This window comes from Chiloscyllium plagiosum, chromosome 16 (genome assembly GCF_004010195.1).
Source record: "Chiloscyllium plagiosum isolate BGI_BamShark_2017 chromosome 16, ASM401019v2, whole genome shotgun sequence".
Classification (NCBI taxonomy): domain Eukaryota; kingdom Metazoa; phylum Chordata; class Chondrichthyes; order Orectolobiformes; family Hemiscylliidae; genus Chiloscyllium; species Chiloscyllium plagiosum.
Window position 1 is genome coordinate 36893916 of NC_057725.1, and position 25216 is coordinate 36919131.

The 25216-nt window shown below is 39.3% G+C and overlaps 1 protein-coding gene and 1 long non-coding RNA gene across 6 annotated transcripts in view; one reads left to right on the plus strand and one right to left on the minus strand.

Moving 5' to 3' along the window:
* tub (TUB bipartite transcription factor) overlaps positions 1-25216 on the plus strand; it is a 437441-nt gene that overhangs the window by 326357 nt on the left and 85868 nt on the right. For all 5 annotated transcript variants that reach the window (XM_043705827.1, XM_043705828.1, XM_043705824.1 and 2 more), the window contains exons 2-3: positions 14785-14836; positions 18485-18647. In XM_043705827.1, coding sequence (XP_043561762.1) covers positions 14785-14836; positions 18485-18647 — 215 coding nt within the window. The remainder of the gene's footprint in view (positions 1-14784; positions 14837-18484; positions 18648-25216) is intronic.
* Positions 7367-18358, minus strand: LOC122557792. Its single transcript, XR_006313934.1, has 3 exons — positions 18127-18358; positions 15460-15572; positions 7367-8321 (listed from the first exon to the last, which is right to left on the minus strand). It is a non-coding gene; the product is annotated as an uncharacterized LOC122557792 (long non-coding RNA).

Here is a 25216-nt window from a genome sequence, read left to right on the forward strand (position 1 = left end):
CTTGCACAGTCCTGCATAAGTCCAATATACAACACTATCAGTGAAAGATTTGGTGGGACAAGCAATGCAACTGCAGCCTTTAACTACTTATTAAGGGGAATAGCTGATATCCCAAACAGCAGTGCATAACACTGTCGTACAAGTGAAATCTGTCTTGTTTGCCCAGGCTACTCAACTCATCAACTTCAGCATGAAGAACAGGCAGCAGCACAAGAGAACATCTGGTTGGATTATCCAAACTGCACAGCATTATTGGTGACATGCCTTTGACTAGTGCCACCCTTTTCATGAAATGAAAATGATTTTAATCTGGAGGGGTGCAATTGACCGATGGAAGCATGCACATTTACACTTGCTAATCTGTCAATTGACAAAATTGTTCTATTTTGCAGTAATTCACAGCTCAATCATTAAGAGAAGGCCACAAAGACTTGAAAACAGGCTGTTATTGGATTACACCCATTGTCTCTAGCTACCCAAGAGAAAAATGAGAAGTGCAGTTTTATGAGATTCCAGCTGTTACCTGAGTCACTTTTAACATGCTTCAAATTTTAGGGATTCATGGTTATAGGGGTGTTGTAATACACCCCGGATAAAGTGTCCCAAATTTCTGTAGCCAGCTGAATATTACATATTTTGCCTGACCAGTAACAATGCTGCAGAACACTACTGCAACCAAAAGCTAGAAGAGACATCTGCCTAAATAATTGGATAATTAGCAAAATTATTAAAGTGGTCTCAAGTAAAGGACACCGTTAGTTAAATGTTGAACATAACCAGTCTAACATTTTGAATAATGCAACCAAAATAATTTCTCAATTAAAATAGCATTTTCTTCAATTTCATTAGTCTGCTTTATCGAAAAACTTCTCATCATACATAAAAGCATCAGCTAGCCTACATTTTCAAGGATTTTTTAATGGTTTGTGGTGTTGTTCTTTTGAAAGAGAGGATGCCAGTGCTTCAGATTTCAAAACGTAAATTAGAGAAGATGGTGTTGCTGCTATTTGATTCCCTTTTCATTTGCACAGTGACATTGAGCAACGAGCAATAAGTATTGGTTTCCAAAATCCTACTCCTTGTCACGCTCATGCTAAAGCCAGATCATACATTTATTTAGAATTATAGAAAAAGTTTAGTGTATTTTTCACCTTTGCAGGGTGCCAGAGGAGCCAATGTGCTTGGAATGCATTATCAGGCTCTGTGAATGAGATTTCCTAAGTAATGCAGGAATAGATGTGTTGTTCTGCTGTAGAATTGCATCAACTAAGTCCTGGTTTAAGGTGTTCCAGAGTGTATTCATATGTTTTCATATCTAAAATGAAGCTACAGTGGTATTTCTCTTACTCCTATCTGAAATTATACAACTGTAACTGAAGCTAATGGTGCAACTTAAAAAAAACTTTAAATCTATTCATTCATTATGCAAAGAACACTGCTGTTCGTTGTTTTCATATGAATATTAACTCCACCACATGGTCTGCAGAGTCTGAAGAAGACAACTTACCACTACTTTCTGAAAGGCTATTAAGGATTACTTCGCTGTCCTTGTATGAAAATGGCACATTTTTTTCTGGATCAACCTGAACAAATAGAAAGCTAACTCTAGCTTTTTATTCAAAAATGGCAGCTCTGACAATGTACCCTTAGGACTCGATTTAAATGTTCACCTGGATTATACACTCAAGTCCATCATATCCTTTAACTTTTGATGAAGTGTTGCCAATTGAGCCAAGCTGACACTTGAAGTATACAATTATCAGTATGTTCCCACCAAAAAACAATTGGTAAAAACCAGACTTTACAGGCACCTGCTTTTTCAGCATCTTCCAGGTTGTTCGCCATATCCCTGCAAGAAATTAAATCAGCATTTTTTCAGATCACTGATCTCTCAGTGAGAAACATTTTGCTTGCATAGTCATCTACGTTGTCAGTGGAAAGTAGCTAACAGAGTCTGGGAAATGTTGTTCCACAAATGTCTTTAACCTCCCTTCAGTCCTACAACCTTCGCAATTACTTGAAGATTTTCCATTTCAGGGCTCTTACACAACTTTGATTTTTTTTCTTACAACCATTGGATGTTGTGCTTTCAGCTAGCTAATCCCTAAGCTCAGGAGTGTATTTCCAACACCTCTCCATCATTCTGTCTCTTGGCAAAAGATGCGCCTTCTAATTTTCAGTTTCTTGGTGACACTTCATATTATGCTCAGTTAGTGCCGCCCATATTTGAGAGACAGAAAATGGCCAACAAGGGGATAAACAGAATTAAAAGCCTGTTCCAGCATTTAGACACAAAATAGCTGACAAGTAGAACATAGAACATAGAACATTACAGCGCATTACAGGCCCTTCGGCCCTTGATGATGTGCTGACCTGTGAAACCAATTTGAAGCCCATCTAACCTACACTATTCCATTTCATCCATATGACTATCCAATGACCATTTAAATGCCCTTAAAGCTGACGAGTCGACTACTGTTGCAGGCAGGCTGTTCCACGCCCCTAATACTCTCTGAGTAAAGAAACTACCTTTGACATCTGTCCAATATCTATCACCCCTCAATTTAAAGCTATTTCCCCTCGTGCTAGCCATTACCATCTGAGGAAAAAGACTCTTAGTGTCCATCCTACTCTAACCCTCTGATTATCTTATATGTCTCAATTAAGTCACCTCTCAACCTTCTTCTCTCTAATGAAAGCAGCCTCAATTCCCTCAGCCTTTCCTCGTAAGACGTTCCCTCCATACCAAGCAACATCTTAGTAAACCTCCTCTGAACCCTTTCCAAAGCTTCCACATCCTTCCTGTAATACGGTGACCAAAACTAATTAGTGATTAAACAGAATTAAAAACATGCTGTAGCATTTGAGATGCAGTGGTATCTTTGAACAGGAGAAAGTGAGGACTGCAAATGCTGGAGATCAGAGCTGAAAAATGTGTTGCTGGAAAAGCGCAGCAGGTCAGACAGCATCCAAAGAGCAGGAGAATTGACGTTTTGGGATTCCTGAAGAAGGGCTTATGCCTGAAACATAAACTATCTTTGAACAGGGACTATTTCAAGTTGAAAATGGGGTCCTGCATAAACAACAACCAGAGACAGTTTGATAAAACTTTGTCCTAGGATGGGCAGTTTGACGATTTGTGACAATCACTGAAGAAGAAGGTAAACTCCTACAAATACAAACACAGATAAATTAATGGGATTGTAGCTCGTAAAAATCTAAAGATCAGACAAGTTCATTGAATATGTCGGTGACTGACTCTAGCCTCATTAATGAAAGGATGCTGTCCCATTAGGTAAAAAGAATCAGTCAGAGTGAGGACAATAAATCTCAGTTCAGAAAACAGTTAACCTAGCTCATAATGAAGCTGTAAAAACAACATCTAAAGTTAGTTTGCAGTGATTAGCTGTTTCTTTAAATTTATTCACAATAATCAGAAATAGGTTCAAGTTAATGGTTCTTCAGATAATCACAGAGATAGATTTCAACGTAATTATAGATACACTTATATAGAATCACACGAATCATTAAAAAGCATTGACGGAAAACATTCAAACGTTGATGTGAAAGTTAATTAATCTGGAGAAACTTTTTCTTTATCACTACAGGAATGTCTTGTGTAAGAAACAATTTGCTCAACTCATTAGCTAAAGAGTGCTAACAGTAGGGGAGTTATAAAACTTTACATATAACTAAATTTATAATGTAATTAACATTATAAATCTTATAGCAGTTGTAAGAACCAACTATCTTTTGTATCTTTTATAATTAGGATGGTGGGGAAAGGTAAGAAGAGTACAGAATTTGGTAGCGATAGCAAATGAACACAATGGACAATAGAATTCAAGTGGTCCTAAGAAATAACCAAGTCCGGGAGATGGCCACAGGAGTATAGCCAGTAATTTTGGAATGTGAATTTAAAGGATGCATTAGAAGATTCCTAAGGCCTTGTGATTGCAATGTATGCGAAACATCATGAGATCATGGCGATCTGAGGGCTGTCCACAGGAGTGTCCATCATTGATTAAGTGTTTCACAGGATTAGATATTTAGAATAAGGGGAAGGATGCAGTGACCACATTGTATGTGATTATTGTAACACAAAATGTATAAAAATACTGAATCTCACCGTGAAAATCAGAGCATCATTGACCTCTCTTACAATTTGAGGCGAAGATTAAGAGGATAACTGGTCCGCATGTTGAGGCTACATTTGGGAGGAGTCTGTGGCCCTCTACCTGCATGATCCGGTGACTGCTTGAATAAGAATAAAAACTGCCACATGTCTGAATCCTGCTTGTCTCGTGAGTCTTTGTCCCTGGTCGGGGGGGTGGGGGGAGGTGGGGAGGTGGGGGGGGAGGTGGTGGTGGTGGTGGGGGAGGGATGTGGGTGGGTGGGAGGGAGGTGGGCAGGGGTCTCACTCCTATATGCTCTTCCCCATAAAATGAAATATTCTCACTGTATCCCATGTTTATTGTTAGGTTATCCTGAGACTTCTTGCAAGAGGAAGTCAACACAAGCTGCAGAATTTTGTTATATGTATATTTGTACAGAAGGTTCGAAAAGGATATGACAAAAGAAATAATAAGATGTAACGAGGGATAATGAAAAATGATTGGCAGCTAACATAAAGGGAAATCTCAAAGATTTCCATAGGTATATCAGTTTATCAATCATTATATCAATCGAGGAGAGGCTAAGAGGAGGTTAGAGAGAAGTTTTTAAAATCATTATGGGGCAGAGTGGATAGGGAGAAATTGTTCCCACTTTGAAAGGATTGAGAACCAAAGGGTACAGTTTTAAAGAGAAAACTTTTTCACACTGCACAGATTTAGGGTTATAGAATGCACTACCTGTAAGTGTGGTGGAGGTAGGTTCAATTGAGTCATTCAAGAGGGGTTGGATAATTATTTAAATAGGAATAATATGTTATATGTGTTATTGGGTTCCAGGGAAGCTCCAGGAAATTGGTACTAAGATAAAAAGCTCAGACAGATGGTGAATGATGGACTGAATGGCCTCCTCTGCAACAATATGATTCTGTCACTTTTTTTTGTCATTTTTGTTGTTGATGAGAGGGGGAGTCATTGGAAGTTTCATCTTTGGCTGTTACTGCCAAATCTCAGTGTGGCTGGGTACAAACTGATAGAGAGCTGGGCAGATTTTGTCAGGGTATGAGAAATGCAGTGAATACTCTTTTAAAAAAAATTAGAAATGGGGTTCATGTCAGTGTAATTGATTGCTGACCCAAAATATTCCATCTAAAGGGGATGGTACAATAGTTTCAACTGCATTATTTTGAGCTGTCATAAATCCCACAATCTAATACCTGACACTTCTAATCAATGGTGAGTTATCCACTGTATTATAATAACTTTCTAAGGATTCAGTTGGTATAGTTCACAGTGAAAGTGAATCCGTTTTTTGGCGTTAGTCCAACTCGGTGAGATGAGTGCCTGGACATGACTGTTAAAAGTCTCTGCCAACCTGTCAAAATGGTTGAAATCCAGAACACATTGGAAATATTTTAACACTCTCAGTTATGCCTGGTACATCTGTCAGTTCCATTATGAGATCAATGCCTAATGTCAAATCAGTTTTATAATCTGCATGTTAAATTGTGAATTCAGATATACAGTGGTGATTGAAAAAAATCCTAAAATATTTACTCATTTAAAATTATGGGAGAAATACCCTTTAGGATCTTAGGAAATTAGTTTTAGACTAAACGAAGTCTTAAGTGGACAAAAATAATAATTAATGTTACTGCTTAAAAATGTTAAGCTCTGACATGTATTGAAAAAGTAATTTATGGGTAATCAACCTTATTTAATTGTAACCATTTAGTGGAAATTCAAGAGAATTGTTTTTGAAAAGTAATTAAATTTGAATTGTCAAGAGAACTTATATAAGTAAGTTAGAAGTATTTCTCACTTCATGTATTCTATTTCATATACCATTGCACACTGAAAATTGCTTTGAAGTTGTGCACTGAATATATCAGCTGATTCATAAACTGCAGGTAAGCTGGATTTTAATCAGGTCGACAAATATTTTAGGTTAGGATTCAGAAGGCTGGATTTTACAGGGCACCATAGTCCCCAAGTCTTCATCTAATAAAACGTGGGACATCATGCCAATCTTCAGGATGGCTGCATCAATTAAATGGCTGACTAGCCATTAAGTGAATCGGGTAGGATTTCAGCTTCTTATAAGCAGGAAAGTCCTCACCTCAGAGAGTACTAGGTGTGGTGGCCATTGTAAGTACTTCAGTCTAGGCTTGAGGACATATTTAGCGGTGAACTGGAACATGGTCAGGTGTTTTGGAATCACACCTGAGGGTGCTGGGGTTTGAAAAGTGAGTGTGGGAAGAAAACTGATAGTGGGAGGGGGTGGCTGGTTACGCTGACTGGGGTTCTCGAAGGTCTCTCCCTTCACATTACCAACCCGTGCCAGCAAGTTTGCTGGTCTGGGTGAGTGGTGTGGACCTCTCTCTTCACCAGTTAAATCCTGGAGGTGGTGGTGCATGAAGGCTACTAAGTGGGTATTCATAAAAGCCTGAACTGACTCACTGACAAGTGGGCTACCTGACAGTGCCCCTTGTATAAAAGATCCATGATACAAAATTGGTAGAGTGGAGGAGTGGGCAAGGTCCCACTGGAGCAGGAGGGTAAAATCCAACTCTATGTGAAATGGGTTTGGGCAATTTCTATTCAATTTTTAATAGGGACAAGGTCAAAAGCCATAAACTAAACATGGATTATTATTCAATCAACATTCTTGGAACAAACCTAAAATAATATCCATATCATAAGGTGGCCTAAAGAAAAGGGAACTTGCTCTGCTAAAAAAAATCATGTTGAATTAGAACATTTTGAACTTTATCTTCCTTCTGAAGGCCAGTCATATTATAGAGTGAAATTGTCCATTTCATCAGAACACGCAGTTAGTATTCCACCTTCAAAAGGTAAATTATGCTAAGTCCAGAAGCAGTAAAAAGACATCAGTCATTAAACCTATTTTAGACATGTTGATAGCATTGATCTTTATGTTAATGACAACATCCATCATTGAGAAGAAATAATTAAATTCAGCTTCGCAGCTTTAACAAGCTCAGTATGATCAAGCAGAGGTTGGGAATACATTTGGATTGTTAATGTTTGACTTCCCTAGATTTATTCCATAACAGATCCAAATGTAACGATGGAGAGTTTAGATTGTTATGAAGTGAAAATGAAATAACATGTTTTTGTGCATGTTAATTGAACTAACATAAAAGTCACATTCAAAATAAATATTTTTCCATCCCATTATAAATGATAAAATCTTACTTTTATCTAACACGTGAACAATATTATAAAGTTATATTTGTTAAGATAGAACATATGCAGCTGAACTTTTCTGATTGGGTAGCAACCCTCATGTCAGGATGAAGCCCAAAGCCCATGTCTTGAACCTGGAAGTAACCATGGAGGTAATCATGGAAGAACCAGAGGATGTGTTTGTTGTGGAGGAGTCTAAATATGAAGCTTCCGCGGAAGGTTCCATCCAATTCAGGACAGTAGCTAGGTTCCAGGGTCAGTAGATCCAATCAGTATCCATGCAGCACATGATGACCTGAGAGGTGGGTTTTACTGTGACAAAAAGGTGATGGCAAGGATGTTCCAAAGTAGAGATGATCTCAGGTGCCCCGCATGCTTACTGCTAGGCTCATTGGACATTGTCATGGAGGGGCTCTGGAATTGAACTTGGTGGAATTTCTTCCTGGCACCTCTGTCACTGAGACATAGAGGTTGTTACTTCAATAGCTCCACCAGCCTGTTAACAGGAGGCCAGTTTTTGAGTTCAGTCAGAAGTGGGAACTGAGTTAGCCTGATTGTTTGTTTCCAGTTCTGTTTTTGGTCCAGCTCCACAACACCTCCATAGTCCCAGGAGTCTCAAGCTGAATAATACTGATGGTAAGTGCCATAGAGATGGTGCAGAAAAGGAGTTGTATGGCACTTCTCTTTACTAATAGCCTCAGTTATAGGATCACAGTATTCAGATTGACTAGGAACAGCAGCTGACAATGTGATTGTGCTATTTCATTCACTTACATTTGATGTCTAAATGAATGAAGCAAAAACTAATTAGACTTAAAATGGTTTTCATTGTGTCTGCTGTTTCCTTCCTAGGGCTATTAGAAAATGAGAAGTGCATTAAATCATCAACTGATGCCACAATTCCATGTTGCTATTTTTTGCAAAGTCCAGAATTGAATAGTAAGCAGGATGTTGTAGTGTTGACAGCAGGATTATGGATTGAGTTTAGATGTTAGCTTTCTGTTCAAAGGAATTAATCGATTAGTTCAATAAACTTAAGAGAAATGAATATCTTGGATTTTAGAACACATAAATGGAAATGCATACATCTCTAAATTTACTGAGAATGAAGGTTAACATGCCCGTACAAAATTTGAGACCAAATGCTGAGGCAAATTTCTTTCCCAAAATTTGGGGAATGCTCATAAGGCCTCATAAGGGCAGTAAGTGGGAGGAAGCAAACAAAAGGAGCCATGAATGAGAGTGTCTGGAAAGGTAGCTGTAACTGGGAAAGTGAGGCGGGGTTCTGTGAGGGGACAGTGAGGCAGGGTATCGTGAGTGGAGGGTGTGGGAGAGTGAGGCAAGGAGGAGTCAGACAGATCAGCCAGTATCTCATTGAATGGTGGAACAGGTTTCATGGACTGAGTGGTTGACTCCTGATCTTTCACTGGTCAGTTAGCCCATGTGAAGTGAGGGCTATATTCTAACATTACAGCTATAATTCAATATGTCTATCCTTGCAAGACACTAGATGGGCCTAACTATAATTCCAAGTTGTGCAAAAGAATCATGTTTAGAACCCCAGGCTATATGTTTTCCATTAACATCAGTGATGACAGATTTACACTGTGTGTAAAATTATCAACAAATTTATAAACAGAGGAATCATGCATTGGAATCAGTTAAGCAGATGTTTACTAGACTAATATCTGGAATCAGCTGATTGCTTTATGAGGAAAGGCTAGACAGACTAGGCATGTAACCTCTGAAGTTTGGAAGACTCAGAGATTACTCAAACGAAACCAGCAAGATCTTGACCAGGTGGATATGGAAAACATATTTCCTCTTATGGGAGAATCTAGAATTGGAGGTCATAGTTTAAAAGTAAGGAGTTGTCCAATTAAGACAAAGATGAAGGAATATTTTTTTCTCTTAGAGAGTTGAGAGTCTTTGGAATTTGACAGAATCTTTCAATATTTTTAAGGCAGAAGTAGATAGATTCTTGATTGCCATTGGGATGAAAGAGTATCAGGGATGCAGAGTTGAAATTAAAAGCAGATCAGCCATGGTGGAGAACAGTAGACCAGGCTCAAAGGGATGAATGGCATAATCTTATTCCTTCTTCATATGTCCATATTAATCTATTTTAACAGTAAAAACATACAGCATAAAAACCTTCAAATAAGTGATAACTCCTTTCGTATTTCAAGCCATTTACATTGACATCAAAAGAGTAGATTAAAATAATTACTTAATTTATGGACACCTTTAGAAAGCAAGAGCTTGTTTCTAATGAAAGCTAAGAGTGGTAAAGTTCACAATAGGGTACTTGTCACAATAGCTTTTAACAGAAAATGAAAAGTAAAGATTTGCAACAATATGGAATGACTGATAACTTAATGGTAAGGTCCTAGGGAGTGTTACTGAACAAAGAGACCTTGAAGTGCAGATTCATAGCTCCTTGAAAGTAGAGTCGCAGGTAGATAGGATAGTGAAGGTGGTGTTTGGTATGCTTTCCTTTATTGGTCAGAGTATTGAGTGCAGGAGTTGGGAGGTCATGTTGTGGCTGTACATGACATTGGTTAGGCCACTGTTGGAATTTTGCGTACAACTCTGGTCTCCTTCCTATAGGATGTTGTGAAACTTGAAAGGACTCAGAAAAGATTTACAAGGATGTTGCCAGGGTTGGAAGATTTGAGCTATAGGGAGAGGCTGAACAGGCTGGGGCTGTTTTCCCTGGAGCATCGAAGGCTGAGGGGTGACCTTATAGAGGTTTATAAAATCATGAGGGGCATGGATAGGGTAAATAGACAAGGTCGTTTCCCTGGGGTCGGTGTGTCCAGAACCAGAGGGCATACGTTTAGGGTGAGAGGGGAAAGATATAAAAGAGACCTAAGGGGCAACCTTTTCACGCAGAGCGTGGTGTGTGTGTGGAATGGGCTGCCACAGGAATTGGTGGAGGCTACTACAATTGCAACATTTAAAAGACATCTGGATGGGTATATGAATAGGAAGGGTTTGGCAGGTGGGACTAGATTGGGTTGGGATATCTGGTCAGCATGGACGAATTGGACCAAACGGTCTGCTTCCATGCTGTACATCTCTATGACTGTATAACTCTACATTCAAAATATACTGTGGAAGAAAAATAGTAAATTCATTTGTTCTTCACACCTCAGTAACTCTGACATGACGGCAATGTGTTGTACAGCAAATCATCATAACATAGAAGGAGAGGCATTAGATTCGCATAGCAGCGAAGATAAATACTATAAAACATTTGTCAGCCATAATTGCATTCAGGTCTCATTAATAGATAGGGATATTATCTATCTCTAAATACTATCATAAATAACTTGCTGTTAACAGGTTTTCATTTGACATTTGTATAAAATTTTGACATGAGAACGTTAATTAATTGACATATCTATACCATGGGTCGAGAATGGCAATGATTGTTTTGACACTGAATCCTTGGGAAGTTATTAATGAAGTTAATCCTTCAATTTATATCACAGGAATAGTCGGGTTAATAAATAATTTTGAGCACCAAAGTAAACTACCGGTGTTATTAATAAAATGAGGCATGAGTTGAAGCCGGTTGATGTGAAAGACGCCTTTGCAGTGCAGCTACACAACATATAAAACAAAACAGCAGCTCATGTGGTTAAGGCCATTTGAAAGGGTAACGGGCACAAAACAATATTACTCAGCACCAGTGTAAATTAATAGGTGTAACTGTGAAGGGAGAATCCTAGAGCAAGACAGAGTGGGAGCCAAAGTTGCCTTGTGTGGCCTATTTACTGCCTCTGCTCTTGATCCTCCAAGGAACCTAAATAAGGCAAATGAAGATGCTTCCCTGTGTTATTCTAGTTTTTGGTACAGCAACTAGAAAATATAGTCTAACAGGGAAGTCATTGCTGCTCTCCCATTCAGCCCTTGCATTAAGTAACAACTCAGGCTCCGATTACATCATTAGAGCCCAAATGCACTGATCTAAGAATTGCTTGCGGAATGTGTACATGTAGTTTTAAGTTTTGGTCAGTTACAAGAAGGCAGGAAAGGAGTGGGTAAGCCCCCTCAGATAACTGCCTGACAAGGAGAGAGTAAGAATTTACAGAAGAATGGTCAATGCTTCATATTTATTTCACCATGGACAGCAATACGTAAATACACCTGTTGCCATCACTTTTAAATCAAGATTATTAAAGCTGTTTGTGGTACAGCTTTAATATTGCCAAGGTGTTAATCGAGCAAAATTAATGAATCTGCATTCAAATCAAAATAGATTGATTTGATCTTCTTCCACATGGCTAGTTTTCATAACTGTTTCTAGTTTCCTTACTTATTATAAAGTGAGAACCCCTATTCAGTTATAGCAAGTGCAGTGTCTTTGATAATTGTACTTGTGTTCAACTGAAGAACTCCATTCTGGAAATGAGTTCTAAGAAAACTATGCAATGGAACAAAGACACAACTCTGGTGAGACTCAAAAGCCCTTTGCCCATGGTTGGATAGGGGAATTTCATTTTTTTTAAACTTTGCTTCATAGTAGCGAAGAAAAACATTGTAGTTTCTCTAAAGAAGAAGCAAAAAAAAACAAAAGCTCTCATTTTCCTGTGTGATACAATGATGTGTTTATCACATTTCTGTTGCTGACTGCTTGTTTTTTATTGACAGTGTAAAAGGCCTGATTTCAGTTTGGACTATAATCTGAGAATGTCTCCTTGTATGTTGTAGACACAAAAGACATAACCCCAGACAGAAATCTAATTTGTGATGTTGTTGCTTTCTTATTCTGATACAGCAGTAGGTGCATAAGAAAATCATAAGTGGAACTAACCAGGATAAGTCCTGACCAACTTTTACTAATGCATCATGAGGAGACTTTAGGAGGGGTTTTCTGACTGATATTGAGGCAATATGTGGTGTTTGCGAAGGGAATTGAATATAGTAAAATTGGGATAGCACTCTTCTATATATATATATATATATATATATATATATGCCTTATATTATTACCTCTGTGAATACCAGACTACCGAGATGACTATTCATAACCTGGTCATTGTATTGATTCTGTTTGTTTGTGCATCTCTGCACCTACTCTGCAGTTGTAGCATTATATTCTGCATTTTGTTCTGTTACCCTGATGTACTTATGTAAGGTATGATCTGTCTGGATAGCACACAAAACTATACGTTTCACTGTATCTTGGTACATGTGACAATAATAAATAAAATAAAATCAGAAGTTTGCAATTTGAAATGGAATATTAAAGGAATTTTTAACTTTTTGATATTAAGACAAGCATAAAGTAGAGGCCATTCATTCAGTAGTTGCAAATTTGTAATCCCTTCTGACAATGAAATACATTCTCATAGCAACACTGTCCACCCATACCAGATGGGAACTCACAGTTTGGTCCAACATTGAGTACAATATAAAATATTTTTTATTGCTCCAGAACCAAGAGCAGGTGGTGCTCTCCAAATGAGAAGAAGCATAATATGCCAATAACAGCCCATATTTATGTTGCATCTTTATTTTGGCAAAATGTCCAAAAGTAATGGCATCCAGGTAAATTTGATACTGAGCCACATAAAATATGAGGACAGGTGACTAAAAGCTTAATCAAGAACAAAGGAAAATAGTGTAAATGCTGACTACTGGAAATCTGAAAGTAAAACACAAAATGCTAGAGAAACTTTACAGGTCAGGCAGCATCTGTGGAGAGAGACACAAAATTAATGTTTCAGATCTAGGACCTTCAGAACTAAAGGAACATAGAAATGTAATAACAACAAGTAGTGATTTATTATTGCACTCATCTCAGAAAGCCAAAAAAATACCTTTAAGACAGTGAGGTGACATCACTACCAGGGATCCCAGAAGTGGCCATTGGTGTGACTAAATCGCTGGAGCCCTCCATTTTCCCGGGAGCTCAAGGAGGAGGGATTTGCACCCTTAAAGAACAGGAACCCTGACATCAGGCACTTACGTTGCCTGATAGCCACAGAATCGATTTGAGGTTCCTGGAAATGGCTGATGTAAATTCAGCTTCACATTTCAACCGAACAATGTTATGACAAGGCTTCCTCACTTGTCGAGGCAAACTTTCCATAAAACGTGACCTTTATTTCTTTGTAAGGATAAAGACTTAATCACCATAAATTCAGACATTGCAGATGTCAAAATTGTATCAAAGATATTAAGAGAGTGACATGTCATTATTCGGAGGTCACTCGTTGCAAAGCAAACATTTTCTGGGATCAGACCTTAATCACAGTCCATGATTCCTTTTTAAAGTGCTAAAGGCAATGCTTTAGTGTCCAAGATGTCTCACTAACCACAGGTGAACACAAGGTCTTGTAAGAATCAATAGCAGTTTCTATGCCTCCCTTTAATTTAACAGGGGATATTATTTTTTTCCAGATGTAGATAATTATTTTAAGTAGAAGCTAAAATGTATGCCTCCAATTCTTTTACTTAAGGTTCTAGCAATATGGTAACCTTACTCAGGGGCATTGAAAATAGAAAGAAAATTTGACAGGTTCATACTTTTCTACATGAATTAATGGGAAATGCCCACAATTGAAACTAATCTGAGATCTTTATGATAAAATGCCTGACACAAATGTAGGATAAGTACAAAGTTTGGATGTTGAAACTTTACTCAAGAATGGTGGAGGTCTGTTTTCATAGAATGACTTCCATTACTTTGAAGTTTGGCAACTGAAGTTGTTGCAGACGTAGTTATGTTGCCTGTAGTTTCTTAGTACATTGCTGTTTACACTTGAAAAATTGTAGACAGCGTACCTGGAATTTTATCATCAGCCTGTCATTGCTTTTGAGCTGCCAACTTCAATAAGGAACATTAAAAGGTTCTGCTGCTTGACTTAACTTTTATCTCTTTAAATATGCGATGTATTCTCCAGAGGGCACCGGTAATACCGGAGTCATCAGAGACAGGGGTTCTCAGAATATATTGCTTTTCTAGCATGATAAAGCAATTTGGCCTCTTTTAACCAACCATCCAGCTTCCAAAATTTACTGAGAAAAGTCACTTAGGAGAAATGGCTTATTCCATTTAGACAGTCCAACAAACTGCATATTGTTGTTAACATCAAGGAATCCAAAAGTTCAAGAAAATGCAATATTCTTACAATAGGAAGAAATTACCTTGCTAGTTGGCTGTCAACAACATAAATTAATAAATGAAATAATATTTAAAGTTCTTTGAAAGTTCTCCAATTAGATATTAAATTTCTCCAAGTAGAAATTAAAGATTACAGGAGTACAGGAAAAGAGCAGGACAGTGAGACTTAAAACGTTCAGGGTAGATTATGATGGGCTGAAGGGCCTCCTTCTGTGCTGTATAAGTTTATTATTTGATTGACATTTTATGCCTGGGCTTGAAGAATCTATGATGTCAAATTCTAACATGCGTATATTGATTACTTGTACTTGTTTTCCCTCTCAGTGTTCTGGATGACGAGGGCAGTAACCTGAGACAACAGAAGCTTGACAGACAGGTAAGGGGTTTAAGTGTTACACATAGAGTAACTTTGTTTCCCTGTCTAAAGACATTGCCAAACTTTATTGTTTGAATCAGTCAATGTTTGGTTAAATAATCAAATACAATTAGAGAATATAAATTCTTTGGGAATTCTTTGGTGACATTTTAGTCAGTCTGTTTCATTCACTACAGTGTATCTACTGCCCAGTAAATCAAACTTGAAAGCAATACATTCACAGAATTCCTGTGGCCAATACGTTGGTCTCTCTTTGATCTGCCACTCCATCTATTTTTTCCAAATCTTCCATTTCATGTTTCTTTGTAAACAATTTATCACTTGGACATTTAATGGCATAGTGGCACTTTGAATCATACTAGAAATAAGTAAGGCAATGACTAATAGCATTATTGCTCAAATTTTAATCCAAAGATCAAGTTATGTTTGGATTAATTAGTGTTTGGATTAATTAATGTTTGGACCTGAATTAGAATCCTGCCATAGCAGATTGTGGAATTGTGAATTCAATAAAAAAATTCTGGAATTAAAAAGCCTAATGATGGCTATGAAATTATTGTCAATTGATGATAACATCCATTCGGTTCACTAATGTCCTTTAGGGAAGGAAACTGCCAACTTACTTCATCTGACCTCCATGTGACTCCAGATCCACTGCGATACAGTTGACTCTGAAATGCCCTCTGGACAATGGGGGATGGGAATAAATGCTGGCCTAGCCAGTACTGCCTAAATCCTGTGAATGAATGGAAAAAAAACCATCAATTTACAGCCACAAGCGTTTCTGGGATTCAGTTGCTTATTGTAAATATGTTTTTTCTCATCTCAAAGTTATCAATTACATTCCTCTCCTCAATTTTATTTGTTAAAGTTTTCATTTCCTGCTGGTCTCGCCAAGTTTTAAACACTGTGGCTTCTATTTTCTGTCAGATTGTTGTTTGAATGCTGCTGGAAAGCACTGCTTCTGACCTTTGTTCTAGTACTGTGGGGTTTTCTGCAAATTTGACTCCCATCAAAGCTAGACAACTTCCCATAGTTGCTACTTTGGCACAGTCCAATAACTTGAATGGGAAATTTCCAAATGAAATTTTTGCAGTCATATATACAACTTATTAAATTCTACCCTGTATACTTCCATAGTTCTATCCTCATCTTTCCAAATTTATCAAAATCTGACCATGCCTCATAAGCTGTAAGAAGATCAACTTTTTGATAAATTTTATCCATGAAAGTTAACAAACTATCCAAACCTTTGTCCACGTTCAAATTATCAGGCTCCAATTCCAGAAAAATAATCTTTATTGCTTATCTTGCTTCTGTATGATAACAAAAGTGCTAAGGCCATGCATTGCTTCCTGGTTGGTGGAGAAGTAACTCAGATATGGAGATGGAAATGTGTTGCTGGAAAAGCGCAGCAGGTCAGGCAGCATCTAGGGAACAGGAGAATCGATGTTTCGGGCATTAGCCCTTCTTATGGAAGGGCTAATGCCCGAAACGTTGATTCTCCTGTTCCCTAGATGCTGCCTGACCTGCTGCGCTTTTCCAGCAACACATTTCCATCTCTGATCTCCAGCATCTGCAGACCTCACTTTCTCCTCGGAGAAGTAACTCAGTCTACATTGTGATTCAATTCTTCCACTGGTCATAAGGCTCATTTTCAGGAAACAGGGGTCAGGTGATCATAATTTTAATGCAACTTTACACTTTGGCTCAACCATTCTTTGCTACCAATATTATACTTAAAAAGATAACTGTATTTAAACAGACTTCAAGTCCACACATTTAGTGAGAACTTTATTGCAGGTCGGGGAAAGTGAGGACTGCAGATGCTGGAGATCAGTGTCGAGAGTGTGTTGCTGGAAAAGCACAGCAGGTCAGGCAGCATCTAAGAAGCAGGAAAATCAACATTTCGGGCATAAGCCCTTCATCATTTCTGTTGAAGGGCTTATGCCCAAAACGTCAATTTGCCTGCTGCTCGGATGCTGCCTGACCTGCTGTGCTTTTCCAGCACCACTCTCTCGACTTTATTTCAGGTAGCCACACTCTGTAAAACTCGCCATTGATTACTAGCTCCCGATACTTATACAATCCCTTCAAACTGAATTAACTCTTAATTAAAATATTCATCATCTGTTCCCACATTCTGAGGCCTAAGATGTTTCTTCACACTATACTAGATATTAAAGTGAAGGGAGCCTGCAAATAGTAACTTTACTACATTCATTAAACGAACACGAAGTTATTTTCTATAATGTAGGTAAAAACAATGACTGCAGATGCTGGAAACCAGATTCTGGATTAGTGGTGCTGGAAGAGCACTGCATTTCAGGCAGCATCCGAGGAGCAGTAAAATCGACGTTTCGGGCAAAAACCCTTCATCAGGAATAAAATGTGCTCACTAATAAAAAAACAGAACCCTGCAGATATTTACCAAAGCTTCTAAGACAGATCTTTCCATATCCACAACCACTACCATCTAGAAGGACAGAAAACAAAAGAAAAGGCTGGAGAGATCACAGCAGGTCAGGTAGCATCCATGCAGAGAAAACAAGCTAACGTTTTGAGTTCAGATGACTCTACATCAGAGCTGAAGTGAAGTGTAGAGGGGGCAGCATTTATGCAATAATTTGGGGGTGGAGAGTGGGAAATTTGGAATGCTGGGGGAGAAGGATGTTGAGGGTCTCAGATTAAGTGATCGGAATGTGTGAATGGCAGTACAATGGTGTCTTGAACTGCCAGATTGGAAAGAACGGACAGTCCCACTGGAGTGGGGGGAAGGGAGAGAGGACATGGTGACAGAGAATGTAACAGATAAAGCTAAAACAAAGGGAAGGAATGGGTTCACAATCTGAAGGTGTTGAACTCAATATTGAGCCCACAAGGCTGTAAAGTGCCTAGTTTGAAGACGAGATGTTGCTCCTCCAGCTTTCCCTGTGATTTGCAGGAGCGTTATAGCATGCTGAGGCGAGACAAGTGGGCATGCGAATAGGATGCTGTGTTAAAATGACTAGCTAAAAGAAGGTTGGGGTCACGCTTGTGTACTCACCAGAGGTGTTCTGCCCCCTCCACACTTCACTTCAGCTCTGATGAAGAGCTATCTAGATTTGAAACTCAGCTTGCTTTTTCTCCGTGGATGCTGCTTGACTCGCTATGATCTCCAGCACTTTTTGTTTTCAATACAGATTCTTACATCTGCAGTAATTTGCTCCTATCATCTAGAAGGACACATATAGCAGATACATGGGAGCACCATGATGGGAACATGGCAAATTTCCCTCCAAAGCACTTACCAATCTGACTTTGAAGTATATCACTGTTATTTCACTGTAACTGGGTCACATTCCTGGAACACCATCTCAAATAGCAATGTAGATGTACTTACACTACCTGGACTATGGTGTATCAAGCTTACCGCCACCTTACCCAGGGTGGCCTAGCCAGTGAGCCCACATTCTATGAATGAATGAAAAGGGTATTATTGTAGATTTATGCTAATAAAGGCCTCAAAGCCCGAATGCAAACAAATCATTGCTCTACGTTAGAAGTTACGTTGTAGGTTGAACAAGTCTAAAGTTCATTCAAACCTCTGACAAATTGAAATGGTTATATGAGCTTATTAAATGATTAACAGACATGTACTTCCTGCAGCGCGCTTTACTGGAACAGAAGCAAAAGAAGAAGCGGCAGGAGCCCCTGATGGTCCAGTCAAATGTTGACAGCCGATCACGGACTCGGCGAATGAAGCAATCAGAAGAGCAGGCCCCTCTGGTTGAATCTTACCTTAACAGTAACAGCAGTACCATTTATCATGGTAAGTCAATGCTGTTTATGTGTCCTTATTTTAAATAATTTGATCACTTAATCTTTAGCACTAAATCCACTTTAGCACTAAATCCACTTTAGCACTAAATAACGGGTTACTAACATTGCCCAATTTGAATTATAAGGTATTTAAATTCTTTTAGATTAAAGAATGACTTTCAATCATCATAACTATATGGTAAAGTTCATTGTGTGACAGCAATCCATACATGATTGGTTATCCAACATTGGAGACTACTTCATTGTTATAGTACAGAAATTAAACCACACTTACGTCAAGCAGGGTTCGAAGACTATCTTATTTCGAGGGTTCATCTTGAGTTTTCTCAAGGACTATTTTTTTGATTTTTGAAATTACATTTTGTCCTTTGAGGTTTCTTTTTCGGTCTCACTTACTCTGCCATTATATGATGTTGTCAATTTGTACCAATACCTTCTGTATTTCTGTTAATATTTGGGGAATTTGAACTTGCACAGAAATAGCATGAGAGGAATACATCAATATCCTTAATAATCATCACCACTCCATTAAACCTAAAACTATAACACACAAGAAAAGCTTTCATTTCCTGGAAACCACAGTATTTAAATTAGCACAAGACAGCAGACATAAATTAATGATAAATGCTTTCTTGAAAATAAACAGGCACACTTCTGTACAAAACACCCACCACCCTAAACATGCTTTCTATGAATGGTAAGATCCCTTGCTATATTATTGTGTCTTTGTAGCTAACACTGTCTCTGCATTTCAAGTATTTATAGTATGTAAAACGTTTTGAAAAATGGCAATATAAATGCAAATCTTTATGAAATAAAATTGTCCAACATTAAATTATACACAATGTGTGGAATTTTCCCATTTTTAGTTAAAGGATTTTTCTTGAGTGGGATTCACATAATCTTCCTGATTAATTATACAACTAGCCTCTTGAGCATCTTTCCTGAGGAATAATGTGTCTGGAGAGGAGGAAATGCTCACTATTTCTGAGACCTTCTGGTTTTCATCCATATTTAAAGTCCCGCTGCACTCCACTTTAGATGCTGTAAACCAGAAACTGCTCTTTGCACTGAAGTGCTTGACTATTCTCACTAACGGGCGCCATGGTGGCTCAGTGGTTAACACTGCTGCCTCGCGTCATCAGTGACCTGGGTTTCGTTCCATTCTGGGTGACTGTGTATGTAGAGTTTGCACATACTCCCCGCGTCTGCATGGGTTTCCTCCAGGTGCTCCTGTTTCCTCCCACAGTCCAGAGACGTGCAGGCTAGGTGGATTGGCCATGGTAAAATGCGGGGTTACAGGGATGGGGTCAGTCTGGGTGGGCCAAATGGCCTGCTTCCACACTGTAGGACTCCTATGATGCTATGATGAGGCATGATCCAGAGGAATGGAAAGCCCATGGACGGCTTCATTGATAGGGAGCTGAAGGTTTTGGTGGATTGGGTAGTGGAGAGGAAGGCTGTCCTTTATCTTGCTAGCTGCCACAATAGACCATGCCAGCTCGGGCCAGTGCTGTGTCTCAGATGAAGCAGGTTGTGGGAAGGTCAGTGATCTTCTTTGCTCCAGCACAGTAAATGTCACATCTCTCTGTTACCCCTCACTCACACTGTCTCTGCATTGAACTCTACTCTCACCAAACCTCACAGGCGCAAAGTTTTAATATTACATGCATCATGTCCACTCAACACTCTTACCCATTTCATCCTCCCAAATTACAACTTTTCCTGCCTTCTGCATTTCCTATTCTCACAAACTTTTCTGCTCCATTAACTGTATGTCTATTCACTCCCATCAAATCCAATCCCTCCCTTTGTCAAATTGCAGGAAAGGTAGGTCCTCTCCCCTACACTGATGTCTCCACAGTATCCCAACTCACCTACCCATAGCCAGACTTGTTGCACTTAACCTGCAGAACTGTACTCCATTCCCTGGAGTGCAAAGATGTGAATCCCTGCATCCTAACAGGACCAAGGACCTGACCAACTGTAGTCAGCCCCTGAATGGAGTAGGTCCTTGCTCTTGACTGACTGTAATCTCTCTTGATCACACTAACCACTGCTTTCCTTTGTTTTTCATACATGGCAATTCAGTTGAAGTACCTATAGGTGTGCTTGCTGTGTGAACAGCTGACACATGCTGCAATTGTAACATTGATGTAGCATGGTGCCATACAGCTCCTGTATTGTTCTATGTTCCCAATGTGACAGGCTGCCTGCCTCTCTCTCTGCAAGTGATGGAGGCTGGCAGCCTGTAACTGAGGACTAAAGATTCTGTATGCTAAGAAAGTAATGTGACCCACACAGAGGTTTGTAACCCATAAGGCGGTACTGAATCAGTGAGAAAGCATTGTTAAGTGGAGAGAAACTGGCAGCCTCCAAATAAGTGGAATGCAAGTGATTACTTAGAAAGAAAGCTGATAGCCGTAAGATGCATCTTGCATGAATACATGAGATGCATACCTATTCCTGAGTGCAAAGCAATCAATGCAATGCAAGATCTAGGTGTCCCTGAGCTCCAAGTGTTGAAGGGCTGAAGTGGAGCTCAAGTTATTTTGATAACAGGCCTGATGATGTGGTGAGATGTGTGCATAGATGAAAGCTCAAGGTGAATGATGGTCATGGAGCATACCGGCACATTAATGTGAAGAAGCAGTTGGATGTTGGCTGGGACAAGCACTCAGCAAGTTCCAGCTGTCAGGTATCTGCTTCAGGTACCTGCTGTAATTTACATGTCAAGAATTTGCACCATCTAGTTTCTCAGGAAGGGAAGAGAATTGGGAGTGGCATTTAAATGAGCTGTGTTGGGGCTTTAGCACAATGTAAGTGCACAGAAATATTGTTGCCCATCTTTAACTGTTCTCAAGAAGGTGATAGTGATCTGCCTTTTTACATTGTTGCTGCCTGAATGATTAAGTGATTACATAGTGGTGTTTGCAATAGTTTTCCAGAATTAGAACACACTGAGAGAAACAGAATAGTGATATATTTCCAAGTTAAGATGGTGGCAGGTTTGAAGAGAAACTTGTTGTTAATTTGCCATCATCTCCCCATCATCCACTGAGTAACAGAACTGAGCCATTTTAAATGTAAATAGTAGGGAAGTTTTCTTTTTATAAGTTTTGCATTCCATTAATAAGTTTAACATTTTGATATCTCTTTTCCCAAATGATTTGGTATGTTTCAATTACAGTCAAGATTAGGGTGGTGCTAGAAAAGCACAGCAGGTCAGGCAATATCCAAGGAGCCGGAAAATCAATGTTTTAAGCAAAGGTCCTTCATCAGGGATGAGGCTGGGAGCTTTGGGGGTGGAGAGATTAATGGGAGGGGCTTGGGCGTGGGGAGAAGGTAGCTGAGAGCGCAATAGGTGGATGGAGGTGGTTGTGAGGGTGATAGGTTGAAGAGGAAGGTGGAGTGGATAGGTGGGAAGGAAGATTGACAGATGGGACAGGTCATGAGGACGGTGCTGAGCTGGAAGGTTGGAACTGGGGTAAGGTGGGGGAGGGGAATGAGGAAACTGGTGAAGTCCACATTGCTGCCATGGGGTTGAAGGGTCCTGAGATGGAAGATGAGGCATTCTTTCTCCTGGCGATGGGGGGTGAACAAGTGGCAGTGGAGGAGGCATGTCCTCGGCAGAGTGGGAGGGGGAGTTGAAATGTTTGGCCACGGGGCAGTGGTGTTGATTCGTGCGGGTGTCCCGGAGATGTTCTCTGAAGCGCATTGCAAGAAGGCGTCCAGTCTCCCCATTGTAGAGAAGAGTACATCGGGAGCAACGGATACAATAAATGACTTGTGCGGAAGTGCAGGTGAAACTTTGATGGATGTGGAAGGCTCCTTTGGGGCCTTGAATGGAGATGAAGGGGGAGGTGTGGGTGCAGGTTTTGCAATTCCTGTGGTGGCAGGGGAAGCTGCCGAGAGGGGAGGGTGGGTTGTTGCAGGATGTGGACCTGACACGGAGGAACAATCTTTGCGGAAAGTGGATAGGGGTGAGGAGGGAAATACATCCCTGGTGGTGGGGTCCGTTTGGAGGTGGCAGAAATGTCAGCGGATGATGTGATTTATGCAGTGGTTTTCCCAGTCCTCGGATGCTGCCTGACCTGCTGTGCTTTTCCAGCACTACTCTAATCTTGACTCTAATCTCCAGCATCTGCAGTAGCCACTTCTGCCTATGTCTCAATTACATCCAATCTCTCACTTACAGTTAACCAACATTTGTTTACTAGCTATTCAGATTTTACTGATGTATGGTACTGTAATTTCACAGTTTTAATATCAACCATTAAAGCTTCAGATTAAAAACCAGTACACATCATTTATAAGAGAAGTCTGACATGTTGGTCAATAAAAAAACTCGCCCAAAATATAATAATGTTTTTCCTCTATTGTTAAAGGAATCATAAAAATAGCAGCAAAGGACAATTTCACAATAGAGACTGTCATGAACTTTTTTTGTCATAAGAAACGATGTTATTGGAACCCATTGATGAAATTGTTGTGTAATCAGATTTGGTTAACCATTATTCTCTATTTATATTGACTGTAGCAGCCTTTCAATAATATGCTATGCCATTCCTTCTGGTTTAACACATTTAGCTTTCTAAACAATACATTGATGAATATTACTACTTACTCATAGACTAGTGTAAGACAAATTTAGTCTTATTTGTCAGATGCTATTTTGCAGAAGTTTTCTTTCCTAGCTGCAACATCAAAACTGATTTAAAGTACATTATGCAATTTCCGCATCCCATCTCTTCGGTAACTCTTCAGTAACTTATCTTTTTTGATAAATTTAAATAATTCAAGTTTCAATTCTTCATTTATCTCAGAATTATTTTTCAGCTAAATGGTAGTCCTGATTGAAGCTGATTTTTGACCTCAACATCAAACTGACACAGAAGAATTAATTTTGCAGCTTTAACAATGTTTTAATTGGTTAAGCTGACATTCATTGTGAAGTGGTTCAGACATTGTCATTTCTGTCTGTGGGACGTTGATTTAAATCTAGATTGATTTCATGAAACAAGAGTCTTTATGCTTCACTATCTGTTAGACCCCTGTGTGAAATGATCTAATGGAATTGCCTCACATAATTCTACAGAAGGAGGCCATGCAATGTATCAGACCTGTGCCAGCGTTTTGAACAAGTGATCCAATTAGTTCCATTCCCTCACCCTTTCCTCATATCGCTGCAACATTTTTCTTCACAAGTATGCATTTTCATTCCATTTTAAGAGTTACTATTGAATTTGAACCTGCCACCTTTGCAGGATCTTTGCAGATCACAGCAGTTAACTAGGTCAAAAAGGGCTGATCTCTCTGGTTCCTTTGCTAATTAACAACTTAGTTTTTTTTTCTGGTTGCTGACCCATCTGCAAGTGGCAAGAGCTTTTTCTTACGATGCAATAGTAAAACCCCTTTACGAATACAATTATTTGGGGCAGCATAGTGACTCAGTGGTTAGCACTGCTGCCTCACAGTGCCAGGGACCCGGGTTCAATTCCACCTCTGAGTGACTGTCTGCATTGAGTTTGCACATTCTCCCTGGACCTGCGTGGGTTTCCTCCAGGTGCTCCAGTTTCCCCCCACAGTCCAAGGACATGCATGTTATGTGGATTGGCCATAGGGAATGCAAGGGTAGAAGGTTGGATCTGGGTGGGATGCTCTTTGGAGGGTCAGTGTAGATTGGATGGGCCAAATGGCTGTCTTCCACACTGTAGCGACTGTATGATATTAAATCACCCATTAACATTCTGTGCTATAAGAAGAGAGTTGTAGCTTTTCCAGCCAAATATTGGAAGCCCTTCAATCAGGAACCATTTTCTTTGACATTTATCAGACCTCATCATCACTTCTGAAGCATTGCTCTCAAATTAGACACATTACTGCAGTTGATTTAATATGATTTAAAATAACCCTTGCTTTTATACACTGTGCTTCAATTTTAAAGCTAAGAATTTCTTCTACTATTTTAATAGTTTAATCAATTTGTCCTGCTTTCTTTGAAAATTTGTGTTTGTGAACTCCAGGAATCATTCATCACGCACTTACTTTAAGTTCACCATTTATATCATATTGTGTCTCTTCACTCTTCTTTTTCACCTCCATCCCTCTACACTTCTCGGTATTAAGTTTCATCTGTCTGCTCATTTCACAAGTTGTCTATGCCCTCCAGAAGCCTACTATTATCTTCCTCTCTGCTTATATTACTCTCAAAGTCCATCTCAAACATTGAAATTGTTCTTGTATAACAAAGTCCAGGCCATTACTGGAAATCAGAAAGAGCAGTGATCTGAAAATTTGCCTCATATATTCTCTGATATATTTTCAACATGCCATCAGCCTAAATGAAATGAACACCACATCTGCTCAGTTATACATTTTAAATAATAGCTGTGCAATAGTGAAGTGGTGTATCTTTTGGAGGCTATGGGCAACAGCTTAATGAGTTGGTAGTTTCAGTCACACACCAGAATGATTTCTCCGAGAGAAGATAACCTTGCTATTTAGGTGCTGATGTTGAGGCTGAGGTACACTGTTGGGACTAAGCAGACGGGACTA